Below are 13,051 nucleotides of genomic sequence, written 5' to 3'. Positions count from 1 at the left end.
ATATGGGGGGAAAAGACAGGCAAAAATCAAATGCTGGAAACTAAAAGAGAAATCCAACAGATATATAGAGAAAAGATTAAAACTCAACTTTCTAAAGATGAGAGGAAGAATTTTGAGGAAGAATGGAAAAGGTTCAAACAGGCTTTAGTCAAAGCAGCAGCAGAAACCTGTGGAAGGACATCAACAAATGTCAGACACAAAGAAACTCCATGGTGGAATGAGAGGATTGCAGATGCACTCAAGAAGAAGAATAACGCACGGAGAGAACGGTTCAGAAACAGAACGGAACGTAATAGAGACAAATAGAAACGACTAAGCAGAGCAGAAAGGAAAATGATAGCACTGGCTAAAAAGATGTCCTGGGAAAAATTTACAATGAGATAGAAGAGAATGACAAGAAAATATTATACCGCATATTTGGTAACAGAAGGAAGCAAAAAGAAAATGCATCAAAAGTGTGGGAAGAAAAAGAAGTTTTGAAAGTATGGAAAGAATACTTCCAAAATCTATATGAAGGACAAAATGAAACAAATGAACCCAAGGAAATAGATGAAGATAAAATAAATATCACCATTACAGTGGAAGGGATGAATAAATGATCAGATGAAATAGGAAGAGAAGATCTACAAATGTCGGATGTAGAAAAAGCTGTACTAGAAATGAAAAATGGACAAGCTCCTGTAATAGATGACATCACAGTGGAAATGATTAAAGCTGCAGGACCTATTGGAATGCAGTGGCTGTATAGAATAATGAAGATAGTATGGACTGACAGGGATTCCTGATGATTAGACAAGGGCAATTATTGTACCTATTTTTAAAAAAGGTAATAATGCACTTCGTGAGAACTACAGAGGAATAGCATTACTGTGTCACTAAAAATCAAGAACAAGATAGATTCACAATTAAGAGAAGAACAACAAAGATTTAGACCTGGAAGATCAACCATTGATGCCATATTTACAGCTAGACAAGTAGTAGAAAAGAAATGGGAATTTGGGAAAGACACCGCAGTTGCATTCATAGATATACAAAAGGCTTATGACATGGTTAGAAGAGAAGAGGCAAGGGGTGAATAGAATGGAATTGTCAAGAGAAATGCAATTCAGAATTAGAAACATGTATAACAAATGTCTGAACTGTGTTATAATAGATGGCAAAAAAATCAGAATGGTTTAGAACAGACAGAGGAGTTCGACAAAGAAGTATACTTTCACCAGTGCTCTTATAATGATGGACATTATGAGGAAATTTTCCCAAGGGTCAACAGCAAATGATATGAAAGTGATAGCATATTCAGATGATGTAATGATATAGGAAGAAAATGAACAAAAATTGGAAGAACAATTAAATACCTGGCAGAAGGCACTTGAAGAAGCAGGCATGGATATAAGTTTAACAAAAAGTGACGTTATGAAAATCAGTAGAGAAAAAAAAAAAGAAAGAGATGTTAGGTGTAATGGAAATCTATTAAAGAAGTTGATGCTTTTAAATACCTAGGAAGTAAGAAAACTGGGAAAGGAAACATCAAGGAAGAAATTTTGGAAAGGATAGGAAATTGCTCAAAATTTTATTACTGTGTATCAGACATAATTAGAAATTGGAAAGTACCTATCAAAGCAAAAATGTTTTGGCGTTGGTGTGAATGGTCTTGAAAGCTATTTTTAAATAGCGAGGAAACGATACTGAAGGTGAACGATCGCACGCAACATAATCGCTGGGGTGTATAAATAACGGTAAAAATCGCACGCGTATAATCGCTCGTGACAACGGATGCGTCAGTGGTAGGGCTCTCACTGTAACCGAAGGATAATACACAGTTTAATATACGAATTTTGAAGGGACAGCAAAAATTGTCGCTATAACGGGGCTCTCGTTATATGCTGTACACGCTATAGCGGACTTCTTTACTAAAATAGGTGGGGAGTGTTGAGTTGGGCAGTGAAATGGGAAGGGAAGATGGTACTTATATTCTAACCTACTTTAATACAATTTTCTATTCACTTAAATGGATGTTAAAAATTCGTTAGTACACAGCACTTTTGTTCATATATGATGTGTGTGTATTTTTTCTTAGTTGTTCAAAAAAGTTTTTGAAAAGCACCTTTTCGTGTCGATGTTACATCTTAATTAAAAAACTGTTCTCTTCAGCTCCTTTTATTTTCCGATGTGCGTATTGTCGTTTGATTTAACTTGGTGAAAAAGGGTCTCTTGAATTATTTTTAAATTAAGGGATCCTCTGAAGCTAATTGCTGTCTTATTGATGTTACGAAAAATAACGTATCCACTCAGATGCACACGAGATGCTGTCAGTTGGTACAATTAATTTTATTCACATATACACAAAACAACACACACGAAACCTTAATCACAGTATCACAACAAATACTTCACTTCAAGAATATCATCAAAGCCACCATTATTAAAAACAACTGAATAACACAGCACATAGAGGTTACAACCTTGTAACCCAAATAAAACAGGTGACTGCATACAAACATGTCACTTCAATATGGAGACTGTGTTTTACCGCATCTCACGAAGCCACAAGTATATTACTTGCTACACCGTAACTCGTCAACCAATAACTTCCAAACAATAACTAACTCAGCAGCAGTAACTAACAGTAACTAACTTCACCGTCAAGATCGTCTCTTTATATATATATGGCCAGGTTTCCAGAAAGATACGTTACAAAAAAAAACTACCTTCTTGAATATTCCAGTGTGTCCAATATATAGATTACAATGTATAGAATATTCTCAATTGTTCTTGTGCATATTACCATTCTGGAAGTTACAGTGTGTTTCACAGTTATGGAATACAATTTATAATATTAATTTACAGATATTTGCATTAACTGAACTGATATCAGTGTCTATGTAAAACACGTGTTTTCATGACATAACTTCACACACAGTACGATCATTCAAGTACGTAAACAATATAATACTAATACTAAATGGATGTACACTTCATAGCTATACATACAAGTAATAATAATAATAATAATAATAATAATAATAATAATAATAATAATAATAATAATAATGGTGATAATAATAATATTCACGACCGTAAAATAATAATAATAATCACAATCGTAAAATAGTAATAATAATCATAATAATTTGAGCTCGATACTTATATTAGTTACCCATGGGTGAGAGAATATTGTTTACAAGTTATACTTGTCATCGCACTTGCGTCAAAAAGCTTCCCCAATGTCTTGATATGTCATCAACCTACTGTGTCCTTGGAGGGGTCTAGTGGCAACTGATGTAGTTTTAAGTGAATTTAAGTGAATAGGAGATTATTGTAAATAAGGTTAGAACAGGGAATGCGAACCTTTTCCAGCTAGTGTGCCATTTTAGGTCTGTTTTATTATTCTCAACTCTTTACTGTGCCACTTGTTATTTTCTTTTAAGGAATGGCTACCTGTACGACTTTACAACTTCCTATTTAATATTTATCTTGTAAATACATTTGATTTAATGTTTCGTGGTTGTATTTTTCAAATACATCAAAAATACATTTTTAAGTATTTCGAGAATATCTAATATTACTTGTAAAAATATATAATAAGCTCCCATTGAACACACCTCGTCATTAAATATTATTAGATATAACAATTAAAAATACTAATATTGATATATCGTTCTCACATTTAGTACCCATGTCATTTATATTAGGTTCATAACTTCTTGTCTTCAATAATACACACGAAGCACTTAGGTCTGAACCAAGACGGCTTCTGACTGTTGACTTCACAACGTTCATTATAGAAAATAGCTGTTCGTTGGCAAGTTTGTAGGAAATTTTTTACCTTGACCCAAACAAAGTATGTAATGCTGTAGCAAGTTTCTTCATCACCGAATACTTTAGTGCAGGCCTTTCCAACTTGAGCACTTAGTGCCGGGGCGCACCAGCGCTGCACTCAGCAGCACCTTTCCCCTCCTTCCCCACCTACCCCGTGCAGTGGCCGGTGCATGTGTGCATAAGAGACAGTACATTCATTCTCATTCTCTCTCTGTGTGTGTCATTCTCAGTAGAATCTATTCGACAGAACAGATAGTGGAGCAGTTAGTTTCACCTTCGGTAAAAATGTCATTTAATCCTTCATGGGTGGATTCATATTTTGTTCTCAATACCGAAGGAAAAGCTCAATGTTTAATTTGTCATGTCATTTTAAGCGTAAAGTCTTCAACCGTGCGACGACACTACCATAATAAACATGTTTCCACCTGTGATGACATTGTTGGTGCAGCAAGAACTGAACAAATTGCTAAGTTAAAATCGGAATTGCCAAGTTCTTCAGAGATACGTAATAACTTACTCATTAGGAATTGTTTTACATGCAATTTAGGAGATTTGTTTTCGTTTTTGGTTTTTTATTATTAAGAACTGTTTAGAATTATCTTAGATGTGTTGCTAAGAAAAAACACCGGCGGAGTTGGCGGCGCGGTTAGGGGCGCTCAGCTGTGAGCTTGCATCCGGGAGATAGTAGGTTCGAAGCCCACTGTCGGCAGCGCTGAAGATGGTTTTCCGTGGTTTCCAATTTTCAAACCAAGAAAATGCTGGGGCTGTTCCTTAACTAAGCCCACGGCCACTTCCTTCCCATTCATAGCCTTTTCCTATCCCATCATCGCCATAAGACCTACTGCAAAAAAGAACCCACAAAGATAATTATTTTAATTATTTTATCTCCCTGTCCCACAGATACTTGAACCCAATACTTTAGAAGGCGCCGTTCGAGCACGTTATGGGCTATTGTTGCTATGAAAATTGCAAAAAAACAGTTTTCAATTCTGATTTAAATAAATGGAGAACTACTACTTCTCTGTCTGATGTGGACTTAGAGGCTGTACTTAGAATTTCTACTGGCAAATCGATTGTACCCATTATTGATAAATTACTTGCCGCAAAACGACATCAGAAATCGACTTAAATGCTAAATGTACATTAAGGCAAATGCAAAGTATGTGCAGAATACATTGTGTGTTTGTGTGTTCACAGAACTGTCATAAATAATATTGTTTTCATAAGCTGCGCGCTGATTGACGACCTGTGGTTCTGCCTCTATCACTTCCCCTCCTTCCCCCACCACCTCAACGGTGCTATAGCACAGCACCGGGGCTGCTGCCAGGGCCGGCTGGGGTCGTGGAAGCACCTCATTTGGAATCGCTTGCTTTAGTGAAGGCTGTCCCATTGTTCACGTATTAAGTTATCTGGCTTCTGGAGAGAGTATTCACCATCAACAACACAGTCTATTTTCACCCATGCTTCACCACATTGTAGGAATTAGTTCACCCACGTACTGCTTTCTTCACATTCAATCAACTCCATTTCTAAAGGGTCAGTAAAAAATTGACAATGTCACTCATTTGTGCAATATGAGGTTTTGTAATAAACAGCAATGTTTTCTTCAAATCTCGAAATTGGGAAAATCTCTTGGAAATTTTTGTTTTGAATTTGTGAGACGTCCACATTCTTCTTACAAATACTTTTTGTGCCTTCAAAAGTTGATTGATTTGCAAAATTTGAGATCAGTTCAAGTTGTACTTTAAGTGAAGGGAAATAATTAAAATTCTTTGTTTCAACAACCCTGACGAATACAAGTTTTCTCTGGAATGATTTTATGATCTCAAACAATCTATCTGCAGTATGTCCCTTTCCTTGCAGCTCCTTATTTATATCAATGCATACTGCTGTACAATCACGGAGAAACATTCATTTGCACAGCCAAATAGAGTTCACGAGTTCTGGGAATTCTTCGTGCTTTCCTATCATGAAGAAGCGAATTTCGTCCAAGAGCTTGACAAGCCTCTGGATTACTTGCCCACGACTCAGCCAGCAAACATTATTGAACATTACCAGATTGCCACAGTGAGATTCCACTTCGTGCAACATTTTCAAGAACTGGCGATTATTTAGTGCACGTGCAGGTATGAAGTTAACAATTTTAGTTACCACAGAGAGTTCTCTTTCAAATGGCTGCATACCTTCTTTCACACATAGAGCTTCCTGGTGTAACATGCAATGAAACTGTAAAATAGGGTGTTAAAATTTTCTTTAAGAAATTGCACAAACCCATTATGAGTACCCACCATACGTGAGGATATTCTGTAAGTCAAACCCCATTTTTAGTACAAGTTCTTGCTTCACATCCTTCATTATATCTTTACCTATTGTCGTATTTTGTAAACTCAACAATTTAACTAATTCCTCCCTCCCCTCATCACATTTCCACAAGGAAATCACACAAAAACTGCAATCATTTCTTGTAAGGTCACATATGTGCTTTCATCAAGACATACTGAATACATCTGGGAGTTATCCGAATCAGCTCTCAAAATGATCCAAAACATCTTGACTCGTTCTTATTATTCTACGCTTGACAGTATTTCGGCTGGCTGGCTTTTTGTTGGAAAGTCTTCAATTAATGTATCGGACATCAATAAGAAAGTCTCTTTCAAGAACTCACCGTAAAAAATTGGCTTCCCATGCTCTAATATGCAGTGAGACAGATGGAAACAACCGCACTGATATTATTCCTTGGCCTGAAAGATGATACAAAACAACTAGTTCGCTTTGTGTATTGTTTGATTTTCTGTGAAACGAGCTCTCTTCTTTTTTCATTTGGCATGGAACAAACATTTAAATGATTCGTCTTGAAATGGCGCTTTAGGCCTACATTAAATGTGCGGGACACGACGGTTTTCAGGCACAGGCAAGCTTTATTGCTTCCTTCTATCACTCTGAATTCCGTTGTCTACTCTTCTTGAAGAATCCGGTCACTACTTTTGTTAATCTTCTGTTTTTTTGGCATTGAAAACATGTTTGTGAGGTCTGTATACAAACGACATTCAATAAACAGTAACATACAACGAATAATTCGCTACTGGGTACCACACCCAAGTTAAACTTCACTCACAGACTAACTGACGGCCAGGTTTTCGATATTTATTTCTTACACGTGAAACACTATGACTATATGAACCATGAGATATTGTATAGTCTGAAGCACAAAACGTATATAAAAACTTTAATATATTCATGTGGTGTGCCACCGAAATCGTGTTCGCGTCTCACCTAGTGACACGCGTGGCATAGGTTCGCTATCCCTGGGTTAGCACATAAGTAGATCTATTTTCTGTTCCCATTTCTCTGCCCCCACTTAACCCTCTCCACCTATTTTAATTATTTTTACATTTTTAAATTAGTTTTGTTTTAAGCATAACAAAGGTATTATTTTAAGATTGTTTTTTGAGAAGAAGATAATTCTATGTAATTTCACCTAAGCAATGTTATGTAGCTGAAGATGTTTCTAAGGAATTAATCCTGTTACAAATAATTAATCTGTTTAAATGAAATACATAATATCAAACAGGTGGAATTTTACTTTTATTGATTTAATGTCTTCTGCAGGGCTAGGTTTTGTCTTAGGCCACAGAGATGCACTCTGTAAAGATGTGGACCACGGTGAATTCGGCACCACAAGAATACACTGGGAGTATCTTCCCTTTTTAGTAGGTCAGAATGCCTAAATCTTCCATGATCTATCCTTGGCCTACGTGAAACTATAGCCTCTCTCCGTGAAGGCTGGAAAGAGAATGCTACATGGCAGTTGTCTCCTTAATTGCTCTTAGCTTGTTGGGAGTTCGGTTTGCTACAAACTCAGATTATTGGGACCCAAGATGATTCGATGTAGCTGATAACATATATCCCTAGCAGGTATGTTCATATCTCTATGCATTAAAATATACCGCTTGTTTGATAGCCTGATCCGCAACTTCATTCCCCACAATCTCCACATGGCCTGGAAGCCTCATGAAAGTGATTCTGGTGCCAGCTTTGCACAACTTGGCTAGAAGGTCATGAATCTGTTGCACCGGCGGATGTTTCAGGGAACATGTAATAACAGACTGCAGAGAAATGAATGAGTCCATACACATACAAAAGTGATCTTGTTTGTGATTCAGCACAAACTCCAGAGCTTCTAAGATGGCAAAGAGCTCTGCAATACACACACTACAGACACTAGGAAGCAAGATCTTAGTGCTGCCGTCCCCAGAGACGAATGAGGATCCAAGATCCTCTCCTATCTTGATGAAGAGTCATGCATCTACATACTGGAGAACAAGGTTCTGGAAACATCTCCAAAGAACAGAGGCATCTGTATTCACATTCGGTCTGATGCAAGTGTAATAGACTGATATAACTTGAAAACAATATTCTTTAACCCATGGGTATATAATGCAAGTATCGATTTGAATAATTATTATTTTTATGATTATTATGACTTGTGAGGTATGGCTATGAAGTGTTTACATCCATTTAGTATTAGTATTATTATTTACATAGTTATGTCATGTACGGACGATACAATCATATTATTTGTGAGGTTATGTATTGAAACATGTGCTGTATATATATATTTATGAGTTTAATTAATGTGAGAACCTGTAATTAATAGTATATAATTTATTAAACCAAACCCCATAGCACTACAGCCCTTGAAGGGCCTTGATCTACCAAGGGACTGCTGCTCAACCCAAAGGCTGTATATATGGTGTATAATCCACAGTAATATTGTGCAACATACTGTAACAACCAGAATAACGTATCTTTGACAATAGATGTTTGTAGACTGTTCTTTACATTATAACTATGGATTAGGCACTCCAGAATTTACGAGAAAAGGTGTTGTGTAACATCCTTCTAGAAGCCCGGCCAGAAGACAGTCTCGATGGTGGAGTCGAGTTATTGTTTAACAGGAATTGTTTTGATGAGACGTGTGTAGAAATTGTGTTTGAAGTATGTGAACTGGTTTTGTAGAGTTGGTACTTAACATGCAGTGTTTGTAGTCTCCTTGCGCTTTGTGATAAGCAGTTGTTAAAAATGATTGTTTGTTGATGTGTTTGTTTAAGTTGTAAATAAGTTAATGTACACAACTGACAGCATTTTGTGTGCGTCTTTGTGAATACATCAGGTCCACCAAGTAGATCTAGTCATTTATCTGGTCATGGAACTAGCTGCGGAGGTACTTCGTTAGGGTTCTGCTGAAGACAAACACAGAGTGCGGACAATAGGTATGATATACAAGGTGTCCCAGGAGGAAGGAATGGTCGCTGTTCAGGGGTATGACCGGAACTAAAACTTAATATGGACATATGCCCTGTTCCGAATGGTTTCTGAGGTAGAACACTTTTAATATACATTTCTGTTTGGGCTAGTGGTGCGCATGTATGTGTCTTACCCACCCAACCTCTTTGACATTTTATTGTAGCCCAACTTACCGCGTTGCTTTCAGCCTTTCTGCCGGTAAACTAGCCCGTTGAACGCACACTTGTCCAGGGTGTGTTGTGAGTGAAGTAGTGCAAGGGATCAAGAGTGTATCAGAGAGAAGCATCGGTTAACCGAGTTTGTACATACACTGGCTAACCAGACATCGACATTAATGAAGAATATGCAGATATGGTGTATGTTTGCGGCTTCTGCTATGGCAGTGCTTCTGCTGATGTCGAGGAATACTGTCAGCACTTTTCGACCTGTCAAATTTCTGATCGTAGAGTGTTTACCAGAGTTTTCAGCACACTGAGTGAAACAGGTATTCTTCCAAATTCCCAGTTTTCTTCTGGACGTGTAGTTCAACAACCTGTGCAGGAATACCAACACATTGTTGAAATGGTGCAGTGTAGTCCTACTACCAGCACACAGCGATTTTCTGCACGTGTCAATGCCCCACAAACATGTGTATGGCGAACATTACATGTGGAAAACTTGTACCCATTTCAAAATGTCAAAGAGGTTGGGTTGGTAAGACACATACTTGTACGTGCGTGCCACTAACCCACTTCACTGATCTTCGCACAGACTTTCTGTTGGCTGATTGTTCTTCTGCCAATTTTCTCTTAACTTCTTCAGAAATATCCGAGGAAAATGTAATATCACTGTCGGAATTCTCAACTGCATCAATACTGAATGAATCGCTCAAAAAAGTATGTTTACGTTTGCTATCTATATTACTGGTAGACATCATGATGCTGAATGAGCATGCAGAACATAATGTAAACAGAAAGACCTGGTTGTTATGATATATCGAGATATTTCATGAACTCCTTCGAGAAATTGACACATCCACCGATATTGCTCAATGAAGCGTATAATTGCCATAAGATGATCCTAAATCACATGTCGGGTTCCGCTGGACATTCAACCTCCTAGAGAGAAACAATGTCAAGGCCAGTCAACCAGTAATGGTTAAGATTTCTTTTTGTCATTAGAATAAAAATCAACATGTATATGACACAGACATCTAAGGATCAATATTTCTTTGTCTCTACTCTGAAAACCACCATTTCGATGGTTACTGGAGTTGTGAGGTTTTAGAGTAACAGCGACGATAGGTCTATTTAGAATTATTTTAACCATAATGGTCAACTAATTAGGTCCGTATTGACTTCAACTTAATCATACATTTATGTATTTAACACACTTAATCCACCCTGTCAATACATTTCATTTTATTCTCATTAACATCCGTACATGTTCCGAGAAGCTTCAGTTGCTCTCTCCCTCCCTCTCTGTGGTTGGGGGACACAGACAAAGAGTACACCCACGGTGTCCCCTGCCTGTCGTAAGAGGCTACTAAAAGGGGCGACCAAGGGATAATGAAATTAGAACTATGAGACTACTTGTGATTAGTAACATTACATGAGGAACACCCTGGATTTACGTTACTTATGAGTAGTACGCTTATGTGAGGAAGACCACAGGTCTTGGCATTGCCTCTGGCTAGTACCATCATGTGTATCTTACTGAGGCGGGGGGAGGGCGGACACTTGGCCGCGCAGACTAATGTCCATGCGAGGAAAGGTGTTGGAACGTGTCGGTTCCTCTGTGTTCAGAATGGGTCTGCATTGCCTCTAATTAGTACCGCTATATGAGGAACACCATGGGTCTACATCGCCTGAGAGTAGTACCATTATGTGAGGAACACCATCGGCCTCTGTTGCCTATGGGTGGTACCTTAATGTGTGATACGCCGTGGGTTTGCGTTGCCTATGATGTCCCATTGTGGTGCCCTTATGTGAGGAACACCATGGGTCTGTATCACCTGTGATTAGTACCACTATGCAAGGAACACCATGAGTCTACATTACCTGTGATAAGTACCACTATAAGAGGAACACCATGGTTCTGCTTTACCAGTGATCACTATTATGACGGTCTGGTGACCTGGATTTTGGACCCCTTTTTATAAAAAAAACATCATCTCAGAAAAGAAGGGATTGTGAATTGGATCCAGCAGTTTTTTTGGACTCATGGTCATTTTTCATCATCATTCGTTTTATATTTTAGTAAGTGGATACATTTTGAAGTTTTTATTTATCGTTTCATTTCGTTTTACCTTGTACCATTAGGGGCCGATGACTTAGCTGTTAGGCCACTTTAAACAACAACAACAACAACAATAATAATAATAATAATAATAATAATAATAATAATAATAATAATAATAATAATAATAATAATCTTCATCATAATCATCATCATCAGTTGTTCTCTTGTTCAATGGTGTAAATTACCAAAATATTCTCGGACTTGTTACATATATATATATATATATACACCTCAATCCCTTGCCTCATTAACATAATTTTAGATATCCATAAAACTATTTAAAATATAAATGCATGATGGGTCTGTTTGTTGCAGCACCTGCCAATTTCCTGTTGGAGCGCCTCAAAAGCCCACTACTTACCCACAACAAGCCTCAAAATGCCGATCAAGAAGCTAAAGTTATGCGCAGAGAGATCCTTCAGCAGCCTGTAGCGGGGAACACTCCTGATGCAGCCAAAGAGGTACTAGAGCGGGAGAAGCGAGACACCGAGGAGGAAAATTGTCTTGCGACAGAAACGCTGAGACAGAACATTTCACAAGCCAAGACTGAAACGTATCAGGCAGAACTTGAGGTACCGCCGAAGATAGAAGAAGAGAAACCTGCATCTCAGGAACTCGAGAGACAGCCATTAGTTTTTCAGAAGCCAGAGGAAGGACTGTCTCAGAAACAGCAGAATGTGTCTGAGGAGTCCAAGAGACAACTATTGGTTTCTCAGAAGACAGAGGAAAGACTGCCTCAGAAAGATCAAAATGTGTCTGGGGAACCAAAGACAAAAGTGTTTCTGCCTCAGAAGAATGAGGAAGGTCTGCCTCAGAAGAGTGAGGAAGGTCTTCCTCAGGAAGAGCAAAATGCTTCCCTAATCAAAAGTGTAAGGCACCTGACAGATCCCAAGCTGCAGCCATTTGTGTCGCAGAAAATAGATGAAGGCTTTCAACAAGGAGGGGTCCTACAGGAAGCCAAACCCATGAAGAGAGACCTCAAGTCGGTGGTGACTCAGGAAGAGAAAGATGAATAACCTGGTGTAATGTTCCTCCCTCCTTTTAAATTATTTATTGTACATATTTTTGAAATATAGACTTTAACTACATTTGTAGTTTTCTTTCCCGAGAGAGATTTAACAGACTGTATACAAGCCCAATGCTGCCACAGTCCTCAAAAGATTTGTTTTCTGTTTGTGAATGAATCTCGGCTGTTGTAAGTGTGGACAAATGCAACAAATTAAATTGCACTGGATTTTTGTGATGAGATTTACCAGCAAGCTGATGTGTGCTAGGTGGGGCATTGTAAATGTTATATCAATTTTCTATTTTGTGAGTAAATGTCCAGAAAATGTAAAGGAAATATGATGGACAACAGTCAGACTTGATAGAAGTGAGTACATTGTTATACAGAAGCAAAAGCTGTGTGAAATAAAGATAGTATTGGTAACAGTCTAAGTACTTGAAATAGTCATTTTTGTATTTATCACTTTGCATTCAGTTCTCCCCGTGTATTTTTGTTCAAGTTACAAAATAAATTTATAAACAAGCTAGCCTTTAGTACAAGTCGTACTGATTTACACCAAACTGCAATACATGCAAACAATACGTGGGAAAGTTTACAACCTCAGCTGCTACCTTGATACTCGTCATCTTACTTCATGTT

The 13,051-nt window shown here is 37.8% G+C and overlaps 1 protein-coding gene across 1 annotated transcript in view; it reads left to right on the top strand.

The window, feature by feature from the left end:
* The window catches only part of LOC136857394 (putative sodium-coupled neutral amino acid transporter 10), a 148,847-nt gene extending 136,004 nt beyond the window's left edge, over positions 1 to 12,843 (top strand). Inside the window, exon 10 of the mRNA XM_068230523.1 lies at positions 11,722 to 12,843. Within this exon, the coding sequence (XP_068086624.1) occupies positions 11,722 to 12,422 (701 nt within the window). The 3' untranslated portion in view covers positions 12,423 to 12,843. The remainder of the gene's footprint in view (positions 1 to 11,721) is intronic.
* Positions 12,844 to 13,051: the final 208 nt, after the last annotated feature.

The sequence above is a fragment of the Anabrus simplex genome, chromosome 1 (assembly GCF_040414725.1).
Source record: "Anabrus simplex isolate iqAnaSimp1 chromosome 1, ASM4041472v1, whole genome shotgun sequence".
In the NCBI taxonomy this organism is placed as follows: Eukaryota; Metazoa; Arthropoda; class Insecta; order Orthoptera; family Tettigoniidae; genus Anabrus; species Anabrus simplex.
This window is presented reverse-complemented; position numbering and strand designations above follow the sequence as displayed.